The 17,470-nt window shown below is 42.8% G+C and overlaps 2 protein-coding genes across 2 annotated transcripts in view; one reads left to right on the top strand and one right to left on the bottom strand.

Moving 5' to 3' along the window:
* LOC125894881 (type-2 angiotensin II receptor-like) overlaps positions 1-17,470 on the top strand; it is a 366,195-nt gene that overhangs the window by 13,705 nt on the left and 335,020 nt on the right. The window lies entirely within an intron of this gene.
* tenm1 (teneurin transmembrane protein 1) overlaps positions 1-17,470 on the bottom strand; it is a 210,995-nt gene that overhangs the window by 2,034 nt on the left and 191,491 nt on the right. The window contains exons 27-37 of the mRNA XM_049586530.1: positions 16,523-16,719; positions 13,241-13,554; positions 12,491-12,663; positions 10,607-10,851; positions 9,510-9,803; positions 7,999-8,243; positions 7,148-7,290; positions 5,165-5,376; positions 4,357-4,658; positions 1,897-2,603; positions 1,015-1,157 (exon numbers count right to left, since the gene is read on the bottom strand). Coding sequence (XP_049442487.1) covers positions 1,015-1,157; positions 1,897-2,603; positions 4,357-4,658; positions 5,165-5,376; positions 7,148-7,290; positions 7,999-8,243; positions 9,510-9,803; positions 10,607-10,851; positions 12,491-12,663; positions 13,241-13,554; positions 16,523-16,719 — 2,975 coding nt within the window. The remainder of the gene's footprint in view (positions 1-1,014; positions 1,158-1,896; positions 2,604-4,356; positions 4,659-5,164; positions 5,377-7,147; positions 7,291-7,998; positions 8,244-9,509; positions 9,804-10,606; positions 10,852-12,490; positions 12,664-13,240; positions 13,555-16,522; positions 16,720-17,470) is intronic.

The following is a 17,470-nucleotide window of genomic DNA, read 5'->3' as shown; positions in this document are numbered from 1 at the left end:
TGCTGTGGATGGAGGCAGCAAAAATTTGTATTTTGGCCAATTAGAAAATATCATTATCAGTTTCAGTGTGCACTATGTTTAGAATATTTTTACCTCTTTACCTCGACAGCCTTTTCCCAATGGGGAACTGCAGCCATTATCTATGTTGTCTTCAAAGCCACCAGACTCCACTGACAAAAACAGTAATTTTACCTTTCAGAACACAGGAGCTGCTGGTCTACAGCTGCCTCAATCAGTTAGATAGTTTGTGTTACTGTGTGACTTTGGTGGTTTAAATGGTTACTGTGGATTCACCAAAGTTACATAATAACAAACAAACTAATCGATTAAAGCAGTGGTGGACCAGCAGCTCCTGTGTTCATCAAGGTAAAATGACTGTTTTTGTCAAGGGAGTCTGGTGGCTTTGAAGAGAGCACAGATAACGGCTCTAGTTGCCCGTGCAGAAGAGCTGTTTGACAGCAAGATAAAGTGGTAAAATTACAATAAAGTGATTACTAAAGTAAGTTTTGTTGCTGCCCCCGCCCACAGCAGTACATTGACTTCTGTGGCGGTACTCCAGCCTGCTTCTTCAAACTGGGGGCGTGCCAACTGACATCTACTGTAGGTAACACACTGACTAGGGATAAGTACCTCACACAACCCCACCTCAAAATATCCAAACTTGCCCTTTAAGTGGCTTTACTGACAATGTATCAAATTTCAAGTGTTCATTTTCTATTGCTGAATTGGTTGATTTCCTAATTATTTCAGCACTCAAACTGATATTAGAAAACATTCTTTTTAGCCATATTGCCCATTAGGAAGAACCCAGATGAGTCATCGAAAATATTTCACTGAGTTACAGAAGGAGGAAAGAGGGGAACAAAAATACATACATAAACATCTTTTTTTTTAACATTAACATTTATATTTTGAATATACCAAGGGATAACCAAACATTAAACGCAGGGACACACAATTTCAAAGAGCCTTACCACTGCATGTGACTGGGGTTTGTAGTGGTAGAAAGCTCACCTTGCTGGAGTCCCAGTCCTGTGTCTTGGTCTGGGTCTTCATCAGTTCATATGTTTGTTCCATTCTACCCACTTCAGGTTTCGGGAAGCCTGGGACAACATTATGAAGCTGGAAACCAAATAACTGCAGCCAGCTACCAATGTCTGGACACACACACAAAGAAAAAAGAAAGAGAGAAAATTGCATGGAGGGAGAAAGTTAGAATACAATGTGTATACTGTGAAGCAAACAAAAAGTCATAAGGCCACAGAAACAACACCTCGTACAGGAAATCACACAATATATGAGCATAATACGTGGCAGAGATGGTTCGGCAGGTGTTTCCCTGACAAACAGATTCTGTAATAAACAATCCTGCTGCAGGAAAACGTGACAGGCCAAATGAATGTTCCATTAACCAGAAGGACATACGCCTCCTCCGACATCCTATATTCATTCTCCTGCGTTCCTATTCCATCTCTTTCCCTCACTTGAGTTTTTGTTTGGTCTCTCGGGGAAACAGTATGTTCTTGACAGACAGAGGGAACAAAACATAACAGCCTGTGTTAAAAAAAAACAAGTTGATCAGAGACATGGCTGTCCTTTCTGTTGCCAGTACATTCTATCTGTCACATCATTTCTTTCTGCCACACAGCTCACCTGTGGTTAGCTGTGGGCCCTGTTCACACACTCTTCATGGCAGATGTTTCCCATGGAGGAGTGTGTGTGTGTGTGTGTGTGTGTGTGTGTGTGTGTGTGTGTGTGGGAGTAGGTGCTACTGAGTGAAATGTGCGAGAGCTGTAATGTGGCAGCTCGTGTGAGTCACTGATTCAGTGTTGTGCTGGTGAGCGAAGGTGTGTGTGTGTGTGTGTGTGTGTGTGTGTGTGTGTGTGTGGCACTCACCTGTAGTAAACTCCGTCACCTCCTCCACTCTGCCAACTGGGCAGTTATTCTTGAAGGCGTACACGTTAAACGGTTTCGGCTCCTTGCTCAGCTCCCCCCATAGCTCGTGATTTGGCGATGTCCATCGACCTGCTAACGTGTCATAATCCCGCCTGCCCAAATGGACCAGCCGTGTGAGAGGATCGTACAAGCCCCCGTGGAAGCCGATGACAAGCTGGAAGTCAGGGTTGGTGTCCTGATAGACCTCTCCGTAAGGGGTGTAGAGGATCTCTTTGACCAGTCGCCCCTTGCTGGAGAAAACTGCTCTTGGACTCCCCACACTGTCGCAGGCGACATAGTACTCCTCCCCGCTGCTCAGTTCCATGGCGATGAGATGGCCCTGAAGGTCGTAGTACAGTGACGTGATCAGATTGCTGCTGTGGTTGTACAAGTGGCTGACCCTGGTGGGGTGTGACAGATCAGCATAAAAGAACTGCAGCTGCTCGCCCTGGCTGCTCTTGGTGGCCACGCGCCGACCCAGCCCGTCATAGCGATACCACACGGTGCGCTCAGTCACACGATTGAAGACACGGGTCAGCAGGCCATTGGAGTTGTAGTCAAACAGATCATTGGCTCGCTGGCGGAGGAAGCCGTCATCATCCACGCTGTACTGTAACTCACCAAGGTGTGTGATGCGGTCTCTCTGGTCGTAACGCAGTGGCGTCAGCCTGGAATTTAACCAAACGGGTATGTTCATTGATGGCATTAATTATTACTGTTGTGAACTCATAAAACAACATCTAACATAAATAAATTAACAACAGTTTACAGCCATGCTGGCAGCTCTGTAAGGCTGCTCCAGAGACAGTTCGGAAAACAGACGGTGAGTAATTTCCTGTATCTTTGTCTCCTGAGTTTTTCCACTGCCCCTTTAGGAGACTAGCAGCAGGTCCTGAGTCTATTCATTCTAATGAGAGAAGTGAATGTGAGCACAGATTATGATTGATTGTTTCCCCCCATATTGACTGAAGTAAATATTAGACCCCCTTTTTAAGCCACATAACTTCTGAACATTCTGACACTAAAATGACAAATCAGGAGAAAATTAACTTTGTTTGAGACCCGTTTCTGTCTCTCAAGATCTGGCAACAACTGACAGGATCTTGTGCTGGGTTGATATTCGCTAGCAGATAAAAACAAGTGGCAAAAAGCCCAAACATTCACTTTGTACTCTGTATAGTGTTGTATTGTCTTGAATCTGCTTTCATCCATCCACACAACGTTCACAACACTTCAAAATGAGGGGGGAAGCAGAGGGGGAGAGACAACCACGCCCACTTTACAGAGCAAAAGTGTATACCATTTCATACCATTGGCACAGCTTGTAATGTGTCAGCTTAGCTATAGAGCTTATTTGGCTGTACTTAGAGGTACTTTGACCAAGATGCTAAAGTCAGAATGCTAACATGCTCACAATAACGTTTTTTTGTTTCTCAGATGAGTTTGGTTGTATTAGTTATTTGATGCTATAAAAAAGTGTTTTGATGTCATTTGTGCATAATGGTGTACACATGATCAATGGCGCTGCTTGCGATTGATCTGGCACAGACTTTGGCTCCAAATGACATTACCAGCACAAGATGGCAGCAGCAATATCCGGGATATTTTGGCTTCAGTTTTGCACAGGTGAGGTTGGTGGATACGTGTCGTCTATTTTACATACAGTCTATAGGTTTACCATGTTCATCATGTTAATATTTTCTAGTTAGCACTTCACACAAAGTACAGCTGAGGCTGGGGACTGTCCATTGTTCCAACAGCTCTTAATTTCAAAGCCCCAATAGTCCAAAAACAGTCTCACTGGACCAAAAGCCCATTTGTCAAAAACAAATGCACATTGCTCTGAAGGGTCATGTCTCCAATGGCCAAACAGAAGCACAATAATGTGCTAATCATTATGCAGAGTGAGGTCATCGAACCGTTTGACTATAGCTAAGGCATGACCCGCCATTCTCTGCCTCTGATTGGCTGGTATTTGTTGCCTTTGTTTGCTGGATAGGTTAAATTTAGGTTTGAGGTGTAGGGGTAAGATTATCAAGGTAAACCAGCCAGAGGCAGAGAGAGGCGGGTCATGCCTTCGTCATAGTAGAAAGGTCCAGTGCTGTCATTCTGCATAATAATTAGCCATGTGTTTCTGTTTGGGGACGTGTGTAACCTATTTGCAGAGAAGCAGCCCTTCTAATCAATGTGCGTTTGTTTTCAGGACAATGGGCTGCTGGACCAATGGGCTTTTAAGCCAATGGGACATTTTCGGAACACTGGGCTTCAAATTACGAGGCATTGGAACAATGGCATGGCATCCTGATACTTCCATCCCTAAAGCCATGTAGCTAGAAAGACTAAATATAGTCTAATAGCACATGCGGTACACTTGTAATGACACATTCATTGCTGTTAAAGTGCTCGTAGGTACCGACTTACCTAGCACTGGTCCCATGGCTGAGTAGGTTAATGTTCCCGTTGAGGTCGTAGCTGTAGCGCCACTGAGGCCGCTCATTAACCGAGGCACTTTGCAGCTGGCTGTCTGCATCGTACTCATAAGTGTAGCGTGTCACGTTGTTGTCCACGCCCACCCTGATGTCACAGGTGGTCGTGCGCCCTGCCGAGTCATACTGGATGGTCATCCAGTAGGCAATGGATTTAAGGATCTCATACTGGACCTCTACCACCTGGCCGTAAGAGTTGAAGACCTTGGTGTGCTTCATCAGATGGGTGGTGATCACCTGGACAACAGATGAGATGAGTTAGCCATGCACCTGAACACAAACATGTAGGCTGAGGGAACTTGACAATGTAAGTCCATTATTCACTCTCCTTTTCTCTGTGTTGGTCTCCATCAACTCTCGAGGGAAATATCTGGCTCTTTAGCTGCTAAACGCTCCAATATATTAACCAGTTATTTGCTAACTTTATCTGTCTGCTGTTTAGTGCTGGGTAGCTAAGGTTTAATGGGTTTATCAGCATTGGGGCAGTTGATGAGAGCTGTGAGAGTCAACCAGAGTGGTTAAGCTGTGGGCAATAAAACCAAAACAATGAGCGGAGAGATGCTAAACAGCTTCGTAGAGCATTGAGGGAACTGCAGAGCTGGGTGATGACTCTGGTTGGGTTCATCCCTATGAGTCAGTGCTTTTACATCACACACCGATTAATGTAGAAATATTGATTAGTGCAGCTTTAAGACAACATGTAAAGCACAATTTGAAGCTGTTATAGTATATCTTCTGCTTACCTGGTTGAGGTCATAAAAGATGACGCTGAACTTCCCAAACTGCTCGACCCGTCCTGACACGTCCACATAACGGTACAGATCAATGGGAAGCGGGGTCTCGTTGATGACTGCCTGCATGCTAGTCACTCTGAAGTTGTTGTAGCTGTAGTCAAACCTTGCGTTGACCAAGCCCTCTTCGCTAAAGCGGAAGATTTGCCGACTTGTCAGGGGACCTTTGCAGAGGAATCAGAGGAGTGGTTTCATGTGAGAAATTTGCTGATATTTTAAGTATCAGAGGCACACATTAGCATGTGTATGAACTAAAACACACAGCACACTTGCATTTGCACACACGGCCGTCGCAGTTGGCCATCATGCCGCCTGTACAAGCCTGCCTAATTAATTCAAATCAAGGACTAATTCAACATCATTAACACAGACACACGCAGTGCAATCCATTCAATCTTAACTATCCCCACACCTCTATGGCATTTCCAGTGGTGACCTTTAATATGGAGAGATAATGAAATCTAAAGACAATAGCCATGATGGGCCAATGTGCTCCTTAATGTCAGAACATCAACTTTAACAACACCATTCATCACCTCTGCTGCTAGCTACTACAGCTCATCCTCCATTTGGAAAAAGGCCTGCTAATGAAACACCATTATGGTGCTATTTGAGATGACTCTGATTGCAGTTAAAATGACTAAGTGTCTAGCTTTGGAGACTGTAGAGAGCTGGATCAGCATTACATCTTCTATTTTTATTTTCTGTGGAATGTTGATTCTAAACCTGCGCTAATGGGGAAATGGCAGAAGCACTGAGAGTGAGGTGGAGGCTTTCTACAGCCCTAGGGAACTCGCAGTCTGTTCGTCTCGCTTCTCTAGCTGTCACTTCCCCGAGCTGTCATCTTTCCTTCTCCTTTTCTGTTCCTTTTCTCCCTTGCCTACCTCTCTATATCCCTGTCTCTACTTTTTTTTTGTGGTCCCTACTCTTCCTTGTCTCCTCTCAAGGGACAATTACCACTATCTCTCCTCTCTTCAAGGCTCCGTTTGTTCTGCTGAAATGAGATCAGTTAAAGGAAGGTGAGAGTCTATTCACAGTGAGGGCAAAGCGATAAACACACACACACATACACACACACAGCTGTGCCTCGCAGATTAGTGACACCTGATCATGGCGAGCCAATCACAAAGCCATGTGAAGTGAACCAGCGGCAGAGATGAGAGCGCTCTCAACGACCCTAGAAAGACTCTGTAACTTGAGGGAATTGGTGAACTGTATTAACAATGAAGGTTCTCTGAACATATCTGCTGCCACAGCTAAAGGGGCCCATTGATGGTAATGCTATTACTGGGTAATACTGCAATTTATGAAGTGCAATGTCTTTCTAGCCAATTTTCCGAATCAGAAGTGAAACAATCGTCACGTTATTAGGGTTATAATTGATGGCCTCAGGTGAGATTTCAGGATTTTCCTCTCCTACGCACACATGTATGGGTACAAACATGAGAAAATGTTCATGTGCAGGCAGCACAAATGCAGTATACCCACACTTAGCCCACCACATATTAGCTTATATTCATACATTCCCTTGTTTACTTTGATCAGGCAGCCTGGTTGCGGAGGTGAGAAAGAGATAGCGCGGCTCGGAGCCCAGGGGGTGGTCTCGTATTTAAAGCTGTGGTAGACCACAGTCTCTTCCACTCTAACATGCCCGGCCCTATTCGCACATCTAACTGTGGCTGCATCAGTCTCAGATGAAATAGCACCACGGCTGACTCAAAGCCAAACTACAGAGTTTGATACCGCCCAACAAATCTGGCTTAAGACGCGCAATCATGCAGTCTAGTCACAGTACAAACGCTTTGAGTTGTGCTCTTAAGACGGTTTTATGCTCAGGGAGATCCTTTTAAATTATCCATTTAAAGATGACTCATCGCACATTGTAAATATTTTAAATTTGTAGCCGTTGTGCTGCGAGAGCATGTGTATACGTACCTGTCTGTCTGTAGCGTATGGAGCTTATGAAGCCATTATGGGTGAGATGAATGGTCTTGACAGTGCCAGAGGCCTCGTCGTAAGTGAAGGTCACCAGGGTGGAGTCATAAACCACCTCAGAGAGACGTGCTGCTGGTGTATACCTTGAGAGAAAAAAATGTAAAATGAAGAAAGGAACAATATAATACAACAGATGATATATTACTAAGCTATGTCAGAAGTGTGGAAAATGTAAAATACAGTAAAATATTTGAACTTCAATGTTAAGTAAACATGCTATACACCTCATGAATAATACAAAAATCCCTCGGGCTATTAAGGAACAAGTTGCATCATCCCTTAACGTTTCATCAAAATCAAACCGGCTGCTGTGGCAGTTATGGCCTTTCAAATCTCAAAAATGGGGCCGTTTATTATCCTGTCCCCATCGAGCCAATGAGTATTAAAAATGTTAAATGCCAGAACACTGCCCGAATCAGTCCTCCAACTTTCATCAAAATCAGATCATCGGTGTCTGACATAGTGTGATGATAAAAAATGTGACCTTTAATCAGTCTCCCCATTAGTCCAATCAGAGTCATTTGTAAGGACAGCTGGGTGTGTGGCACGTTTTGTGTCAGCTAGACTTTAATAGGGCTTTTAAATATCTGAGATTAGCCTTTAATTATAGCACCTTCATCAAGCTAATCAGTGCTATGTTTTTATATGGCTGACTATAGTGCCAAGATGCATAATGCCTCAAAGTTTCATCAAAATCCAACCGCTAGTGTCACCTCTTCCACACTGCACTGCCTCCTCAAATTAACCGATAAAACCAACAGCCGGTGTTATTTCTGCGATGTGTGCTGCACCTGTAGATGACACTGCGTCCTGTTCCCAAGTACTGAGTCCTCAGCAGCCGCCCATCCAGGGTGTAGTCCTGCATGAAGGAGGACTGGCTGTCGGGAGGAGTGTATATGTTCCTGTAGTAGCCAACGGACAGGAGCGACTGCAGGGTGTGTTTCACCATGCTGGGCATCGTCACGGCAACCAGACGGTCCGTTTGGTCGTACTCAAAGACGTAGCGCCGCTGGCTATGCAGGAGCAGCATAATGGACTGCAAGAACACAGAAGGATGCACAGCTGAGTTATAATACCATGGCTCTGTGGTGTGATGAGCCTTTTCTGTCTCTGTCTGGTATATTCTTTAATTTCAATGTCATGCGGTGAAAATGTCTGCACTTCAGAGACAACCTTGGTTTTAACCAAAGGACCATTCATTTTTCAGTTAGTCACTGAAGGCCGTTTAATTCTTAAACTAAACAAACAAAAAAAAAAAAATCACCATAGCTGGAGCTCTGGGTTTTTTTCAGCAGTTTTGTTTACTGTTGAATTTTTCATTTTACTTTTCAGGCTGGCTTTAAAGATCTGTGCCTGCAGTCCTGTAGACATTTGAACAGTTTGAACTGCAATAAAACAATGTTGTGTAAAAATACCTTTATATTTAACCGTGAGGTATAATATTAATGTATTAATAATACATACAGGTGTTATTAATTTCAAGATGGTTCTGAAATATAAGCTCATTTATGCTCTAATTTTGTCTTGGACCAAAATCTGACACGAAATAGATTTCGGGGCTGAATATCATTCCATTAAATATTTCAATTAATTTCAAGGACGGAAATTATAGCTTCTGGTAGTTTTCATCTTCGTCACACACTTGAAAGAACATACCTCTTTACATGTTTTATCCCCTTTACTAAAAAAATACATGTGCCATACAGTATTTCTAACCATTTTTCAAAGCACTTTCCGGAAACTATTGGTTTCTTTTCTTTTCAGCACTCTGTGAAAATCAAGTTAGAAAGCCTTGAAACTTGCTTAAGTTATGTAATTCATCACAATGAACATCTTGTCTGCTTTCACCGCTCTCAAAGCTATGATTCTGTTGTGTAGTCATGCAGCTATAAGTGCAGACTGATTTAAAAGCGTCTGCACAATAACTGAACTCCGACATAATCGTCACTGCAAATTGATTTTCATAGACAAGTAAAAATGAATGGAACCCGATGGCTACTTCAAAGGGAGAAAAAAAAACATTAAAGGATGGTTGGCGGTATAGTACTGTATATGATTTGAATTTGTTATTTTCATTTCACACAACAGAGGTGCTTTTTTATACTTTCACTGTTACTTTTGCTTTCAGCTGCGATAACCTTGAAGCAGTGAGCAAAGGAAGAGCAGATGTGTTAGATTTCTGCGAACAGCAAAGACAAAAACAAACAGAGTGAAGCCATCAAACAAATCTCAGCATGAAACGGGTAGAAACCGTCTAACACTCCACTCCCATGAACATGTTTTCTATATGTGCAGCACTTACTTTGTCTGCGTATGTGTAGCTCCAAATCTTGCCGTTGACCCAGGCTCTGGACACCACCCGGTCGTTCTCATACTCTAGCCGTTCAGACCAGTCTCCACGGTGAATGGCTGATAGCAGTCCTCCACCAGAATAGCTGATGTTTACCTCGGTGTATTTGCTACTGGGGGACCAGACCACGGGCCGTCCCAGTGAGTCGTACTGAATGTGGAGGGTGAACTTCCTGTGGTCATCATAGATCTTCCCTACTCTGGTGCTCTGATCAAAGTCTATGGACAGTAGGTTCCTGTTATGTGCCTGAAAAAGAAAATCAGCAAAGTGTCAGCTAGAGGGAGAACAAAATGTAACTTTTTTGTTTTACTGCTTTATAATCATCATCAATTCTAAATAAGGCCACAGACATACAAATATAAATGAAGTGGCGTGTCTGAGACAACCAGCATTTTCATTAGTTTAGATGAATTAATTGTGACATTTAGAACAAACTGGACCTGCATAATAACAATAAATTGCCTTGTGAACAAGTGAAGAACCGAGGCCCGGGGACTGCTAATTAATTAGTACGCATCACATAAAATGTCCTTATGAAATATTCTGTTTGTGCCGTGTACTTTCTGTGCCAAGGAAAAAGAGAAGAGGAGTTGCAGTCGGCGTGTGATTTGTGGAAAGTACAGCTAACGGGTTCCGAGTCACTTGACCTATCAGCTCGCTCCTGGTGACGTCATTAATCATTCAAAACATCTAACATGTTGTGTAACAACAAGCTGTGGCACGGTGCAGGTTTGGCACAAAAACAAATGTAACATCCACTAAACAGAATACACTGAGAAGTGACATTTCTTTGTTATTGTTGATGGGAGTGTGCAAAGGTCAGATTGCACAACTTGTGGTTAACTCGGAGCACTTCCAGGGTGTGTGATGTCAATTTGACCTATTCACACAGGGGTTTCTATGATATTTGGCTGCTGTTTGGATGTTTACTTGTTACCACAGTGTGTTAATGCATACTGTCTTTGTGTGGTGATAAATCTAGAGAAGTGGGTTCTCTATTTCTATTATCAGAGTTAGCTGAAGAATAAGTTGGTGATTTAGTGGTTTACCCTGAGCCTGCGTTCGTAAGTGCTGTAGTTAGTCTTGCTCTGCTCCTTCCGCTGCCTCCACTCTATCAGGCTGGGGGCATGATCTCCAGGCAGGCTGATGTTGCAGCGGCTGGCCGTCGGACTTACTCCTCCACCCATGCCTCCGGGGAGGAGGGGCTCCGTGATGAGTGACAGCTCCATTCCACTCGCCAGCGTCACAAGGAAGGACCCATCAGCGCTGACTCTGTATGAACTCTGAGCATGGTCTGGGGGTCGATTGCACGAGCGGGTCACAGATACACAAACACAAAGGCACACAAAACCACAAAAGCACACAAGGACGTCAATGTGTAGCAACAGATGAAAAAAAGTGTGAAAAAAAACATCAGTCACTGTCTCTCAAAAAACGGTCTTGAGAAAAATCAATAAGAGAGATACAGTAGCAGACTACATGAATGCACTGAATACAAGTCTGGCTTTCTGTACGGGCGCTTTGTTTAAATTAATTGCTAAAATCTGAGTGTTTTTAAGAATTTTTTCTGCAACATTAGCGCTGTACTCTATCTGCTATTGTATCTTTCGAAAAATGTAAGCTATTCAAAAAGAGAGCAGGAGAAAGAGAGATAGATGGACAAATAGTGAGAGAGAGACAGCAATAAAAAGAGGAAGAGACAAAGGAGGAACGAGAGGGGGAGTAAAGGAGGGGTGCTTGGCTTTAGCAGATTTTCACACATTTGCAAAGGTTTCTCAGAAGCTGTTCTTTCATTTCTACAGTACTCAGTAGACTAAGATTTGATACAGAATTTACACATGTAAATATCACTTTGTCTCATGCCTTTACCATTTCTAAAACACAACTGATAAAAAAATTGCAAAAAAATAACCATAAACTATATTTTAACCATAAAATTTAATGCAGCTAATAAACTAGATAGCAACTTCTAGTCCCTTCACTACTATAAAACCTCTTTCTGTACATATGGTTATTGTTGGCTCTGAGGCAGGAAGAGACTCAGAGAGTTTGTTGGTGGTGGAAGTAAAAACGGGGGGGGGCACTTTAAAATAGCGGGTCATTTCAACTCTTCCCTGGCAGCTCTGTCATACTGTAGCACCACGCACATGCCTGCGTGCCTGCGAGTGTATTTGCGTGTGTGTTGGAGAAGCTTTTCTCTCCCTGCAGTCTTGTCATTGTGACAACTGCTAGAAAGCAATTAAAGGGATGACATGAGAGGAAACTGCTCCCATGAGCGGCTTCTCCACTCCACTCTCATTTTCTCCTCTTCTCATCTCTGCCCTCTCTTCCATTTTTTCCCGTGGTCGTTAAGGCGTTTCACAAGTCAGTTGGATCTGCCTCTTTTTTGTAAATACAAAAATAAATTGTGCTTTTTTTTTTTTACTGCCCATTAGTATGGTTATGTAAAGAGGTCACATCAGATCCATATGTGAATTATTTATAGAAAGGAATAAATCCTTTTTCAAAGTTGTGAATCTCTCGTGCACACATTCAGTGCAGCCAGTGAAGACAAATGAAAAAGCACAGGTCAGTGTGTCTGACCTGACCAGAACAACAGCCACGTTACTGCAGTTTGCCAGTCATACATTTTTAAACATCACCATGCCCTTAGCCATCCTTATATATCTGTGTATGTTGTCTACGGCTTAGTTCCCTCCAGATGAGTCATAAACGGCCTTTTGGCAGGTTTGTGGTAAACTAGATGGGGGTGATGCATTGTGGTGAGGCCGTAGTCTTTCCGAAGTGTCAACATTTGAATACATGGGAGCATTACATCTGTGCCGCCATATTTGGCTCTGTGTAAGCTCCTTAGTCTTCTCACAGTTACCAAAGCTCCTACTGACTAAGGAGGTGTACAGAGAAACACGTGGCAACGCGCCATGACGCTGTACCTTGTCTGAACGTGTAGATGGTGTCACTGGCAGACAAGTTGGTGCTGGTGACAAAGTTCTCACGGTTGGACGCCTCGACCTCCACCCGAGACCAGCGTTCGAGGTTGCCGTGGAAACCACTCACTTCACCCGTGGGGAGGGTGATGTTGGTCACGCGGCCCTCGCTGTTGTACCTTCGAGAATAAACACAAAGACGGTGATGTACAAGCACAAACACGCACAGATAGCTGTCCCCCTTGGACAAATGAATACGGCCGTACGCTCACAGGAGCACACATACATACTCACTATCACTCTGTTTTCCCCTGTCATACACAAACAACAGCACAGAGTAAGTGTCAACTATGATTTATATGTGTAATTATCCAGCTGTGGAATTTGAGACAGAGACTCGGTTGGCAGTGGTGAATAATTCAGAAGGATGTGTTTTTGTGTGTAGTGTATGTGTGATACTGAACATGTGTGTGATCAAAGTGTTGCAGCGACGTCCTTCAGCTAATCAGCCACTTAAGCAAAGTCGGCACAGAAAAAAAAGTCTCTCCAGCTTCCTACAGTGATGGACAACCACCAGATGGCACTCACATTTCACAAGCTCTGTCTCACATTAAAACACTTTTGCATACATACAATCCCAGGTCCATACATGCATTCAGTGCCAAGCAACTATACGTGAAAGAAAAAGTGAGAGGGAGAAGAAGGAGGAGAACAGAAAAAAATGAGAACACAATAAGCAGAGGAAAAAAAACTTACTCATAAACAGTGGTCCAACTGTTCTCATCACTCTTGGTTGCTAGGAGACCTGTGTTGCCATGGTAAGTGATGTGGGCGATGTCATGGCCTTGGGCTGACACCTTCCTCAGTGTTCCACTGTTGCTAAGAGACAGCCAGTACACCTGTCCGCCAGGTAGTGCAAGCCAGAGAGGCACTCCGTGGGCATCTCTCCTCACCTGCAGGCCATGCCCGTCGCGACTCGTCAGTCCTAACAGCTGACCGTCCGTGCCGTAAGTAAAGTTGTACAGGTAGTGGCCGGTGATCAGGTGTTTGGTGAACATGTGGGAACCATTCTGTGGTGGCAAAGAAGAGAGAGACAGCTGTTAGGATTAGGTTACACCAGCTATTTGGAAATCCATTAATTAGTTCATAAAAGTGTCAGGTCACAGTTTATACAGCACAGTTAAAACAACTGGAGTCAACCAGAAAAGTGGGACAGTTAAAATGAACAGCACGACAATAGCGAGTAAAACATAAAATAAATAAAATATGAGACCATCTTGAGCTGGGGTCACATGTGAACACTTGACAAAGTTCTCAGAACTGCTTCTGTGGTGTGGACCACATTTTGTCTTGACTGCAGACAGACAGACAGACAGACAGACAGACAGACAGACAGACAGACAGACAGACACACACACACACACACACACACACACAAAGTGAAACAACACTAGCTGTCGAACCTTTGTGGCTGGTAATAACAAAGAACAAGCAGTGGCAATAGAGCTGTGTATTGGCAAGAATCTTGTGATATATTTATCGTGATACAGGGGTTACGATTTAATATACTGTGATATATTGTAAAACTGTAAGCAAGGAAATTTAGCCTTTTGCAATTTTTTAAAAATCAAATTAAATGTCTAACTTAAGGCCTGTGTTCTTTGTCTTCATGCTAGCGATATGTTGTTACATTGGAGTGGAAGAGTCAGATGGCTGAAGATAGATTATAACACTTCTTTCCAGCACTCAGGGGTTTAACACAACACAGAAAAAAACACTGCCACTATTTTTTGCATGTAAACTATTAATAATAATATTGATAAAATATCAATAGTGTTTTTGAGAACCAATGGAGTATCACAACACATAGTATTGCCATATTCAAGTGTATCAATGTTTTCTTACACCCCTAAATGGCAATGGAAAGTCACAAGGCAATGTCATAGCATGTTAACTGAAACACAACAAAACTTGTGAGATCAATTTTTGACAAATGCAAAAAAAATTATATGTCTTCAGTTTTGTCTTGTTTCTATCAATGGTGGGGATTATTTGAATGAAAGCAGAAGACTACAGACCCTTTTACTGTTTTTAACAGTATGATATTTTTTGGAGGGCAGAGCTTAGCTGGAGGCAAAACAGTTGCCCAGCAAGTTCTGTTTTCAACAAAGAAGGAAGATGACACAAGTTTCTCTGAATTCAATAGGAAATATTTATTCCGAGTACCAGAGCGCACACTGGCACAAACTGGACCCTTTGCAGCACTGTCAGAATGTACTTTTCAGTTATCCAGAGCACTGCCCTTTCGGAGTGGCAGAGCGCACTCTAGGCCCTCTGTCTGGGGAGATGGAGCAGTGTGATTTGACAGGATTGCTGAAGGTGGGAAGGCCGGCTATATGGTTCATTATTATGCCAATCTTCTAACGAAGGACGACACCTCCTCCAGTTTGTTTTGCTATCAAAGCTAACATCAGCTAATGCACTAAAAAGTTAGTGTTAAAGAGAAATCTAATATTCCTCCTAATACCTCCATAATTTCTGATTAGGTAGACATGATAACCCTTAATACACTAAACATTATTCATCCCTACAACAGGAAATACTTTTCCCCTAACCTGATATGAAGTGTGCGCTGCACATGCGGTCACTTGTGATGATTGCCTCTTCCAGTCCTGTTTTTGTTGACGGGCAGTGGCAGCGGCTATGTGACAAAATTTAAGTTTTGAGCCATGACTCATTCTATTTTGGGCCTGATAACACAGCAAGACAATATTTTAAGACTCTAATGTGGCCCACAGCCCTGCGGTGGTGAGTCGTGTTTTGCCTCCAGCTAATCAAATGAGGTCATCATGATGTCGGCCCTAAAAGGGTCTATTCCAAAGCTTTGGAGCTTCCACTGCAAAGGCATGGTCTCCCTGACCCACTGGCCTCAGTCAGGGAACAGTTAAAAGCAACTGTTGTGAGGACAAAGTTGGAGGAGGAGCAGAAAATTTCTGACTTGTACAGGGGTGCCAGTCTATGTATGGCTTTAAAAACAAAAGAACCTTGAATGAGAAGTCGAAAGTCCTTTCTGAGATCTTAGTGACAGCAAACTACTGTAGTTTCAAACTAGTGAATTACTAAATTGTGTTGCATGGTTACAACCTAACAAATGTTTTTGCTAGTAAAGACTTCAAAGCAGCTGTATAAACAGGAAGTCATTACTGAATCACAAGATGTAGCAAAAATAACACAACAATGTTGCAACAATGTTTTTTGTAATATCTGTGACATCTGATTATGCTTACCTAGCTGACATCATTTGGTCATGTTTTTAGTGTTTAGTTTTCAATATGAGCTATATTGTTAATTTTCATGGAATGTAATTTAAAATCATCCCAGGTCTCATCATAATGAAAGTGTCAACTAATGTATGTTGAATTTAGTCCATATCACGTGTTTTACTCTTCTCTCTAAATGAGTCAGGTGGCAAGCTAATGTTAGCTTTATCCAGTTAGCTAGCTTCTTAACAGCCAGCATTACACCAGGCAGTAAATATTCAGTAACAACTCATGTCAGGAGTAGCTTTTTTAAATTCAGTAATGTGTAATCTTAGTAAACACTTAACACATTACTTAAGTACAAAATATATCTATATTAATATATTTAGATTTATAGTATGGACCATTTCAGGATGACCCATTTTATTACACCTGCATATTAACAATAAAGTTCTTGAATCTTGAATCACTTGAGCTACACACACAAAATCATTAAGTTATCGTATGTATGTTATGTTGTCGTACATAAGATTTTTTTTATGGGATCTGCTATGGTGAATGTACATTTTCATATATGTGTTATGGCATGTGTTACGGTGGACCCAAAGGAAAATTTCCATATTATGGACAATGAAGTTTTGTTATTTGTACTAAAATTCATATGGTAATAATTGTGTTCATACAAATGTCTTATCCTCAGTCTGACCTGTACTGAGATATTGTACTCAAGTACTTATATATTTTACATGCAAATACACAAAGCTCAGGCACTGTGTACCTGGCTGAAGAGATAGAGCTCCTGGTCCAGTGGGGAGCTGATCTCCACCAGTCCGGCTGGGCTGGGCTGAGGCTGGTTGGGGCTTACAGCTCTGATCCGGATGTTGCCCAGATCAGCAATATACAGGGTGCCATTGGGGGCCACGGCTAGAGAAGAGGGAGCTTTGAGGCGAGCGTCGCGGGCGTATCCTCCATCTCCTGATTAGAAAAACAAAAAGATATTATTTAGATGACGACAAACTTTTTATCAACAAAATAGCGCAAGCAAAGGCACCCTTGGTTATGAACACACTGACAAATACAAATTATTCTTTAGAGAAGCAGAGAAGTCACAACTGGCACACACAAGGTTTGCAAAATATGAAGATCCCATGGTGCCGCTTAAACGTTTATCAGTTTAGCTCAGGACTTGGACTTGTTGGAATGACGTAGCTTCCCAATGGAGTTGATATGACCACCTTGATAGTGACCTCAGTCTTATCAGACGGTGGTAGTGGGTGACTGAATGCATTCAGATGTCTTTGGTAGCACAGCTGGATAACAGCCGGGTGAGGCCCTTTAGATGCTGTCAGCAGTAGGCCTGGGGCCTCTGATGGGTCTATGCAGGCAGCAGGGTGGCAGTTTATCTCTTGACAGCATGCACATTATGTGTGCGTGTGTGTTCTATGTGCGCGTGCATTCATGTCTGTTTGTATTTGTGGGTGTGTGCTCACATATGCGTGCATGTTCAAAGACACTGTGTGACTGTCTTCGGTGAAGGGATGGAAACGGAAAGCCTCTGAAGAGAGTAATCATCTGTTAACAGCAAGACATGATTGAAAATATGCAAAGTACAACCCAAGAAATAGGGATGGTTACAACCCATTGGCTTGTGGCATGGGAGAGACACTTCCCTCCATTTTGAATAAAAAAAGAGACTGATTTTTATGAGCAGAATTAAATGATAAAA

Source organism: Epinephelus fuscoguttatus, linkage group LG9, assembly GCF_011397635.1.
Source record: "Epinephelus fuscoguttatus linkage group LG9, E.fuscoguttatus.final_Chr_v1".
NCBI classification, from domain to species: Eukaryota; Metazoa; Chordata; class Actinopteri; order Perciformes; family Serranidae; genus Epinephelus; species Epinephelus fuscoguttatus.
The sequence above is the reverse complement of the archived record's forward strand: the minus strand, read 5'-3'. Positions and strand labels throughout refer to the sequence as shown.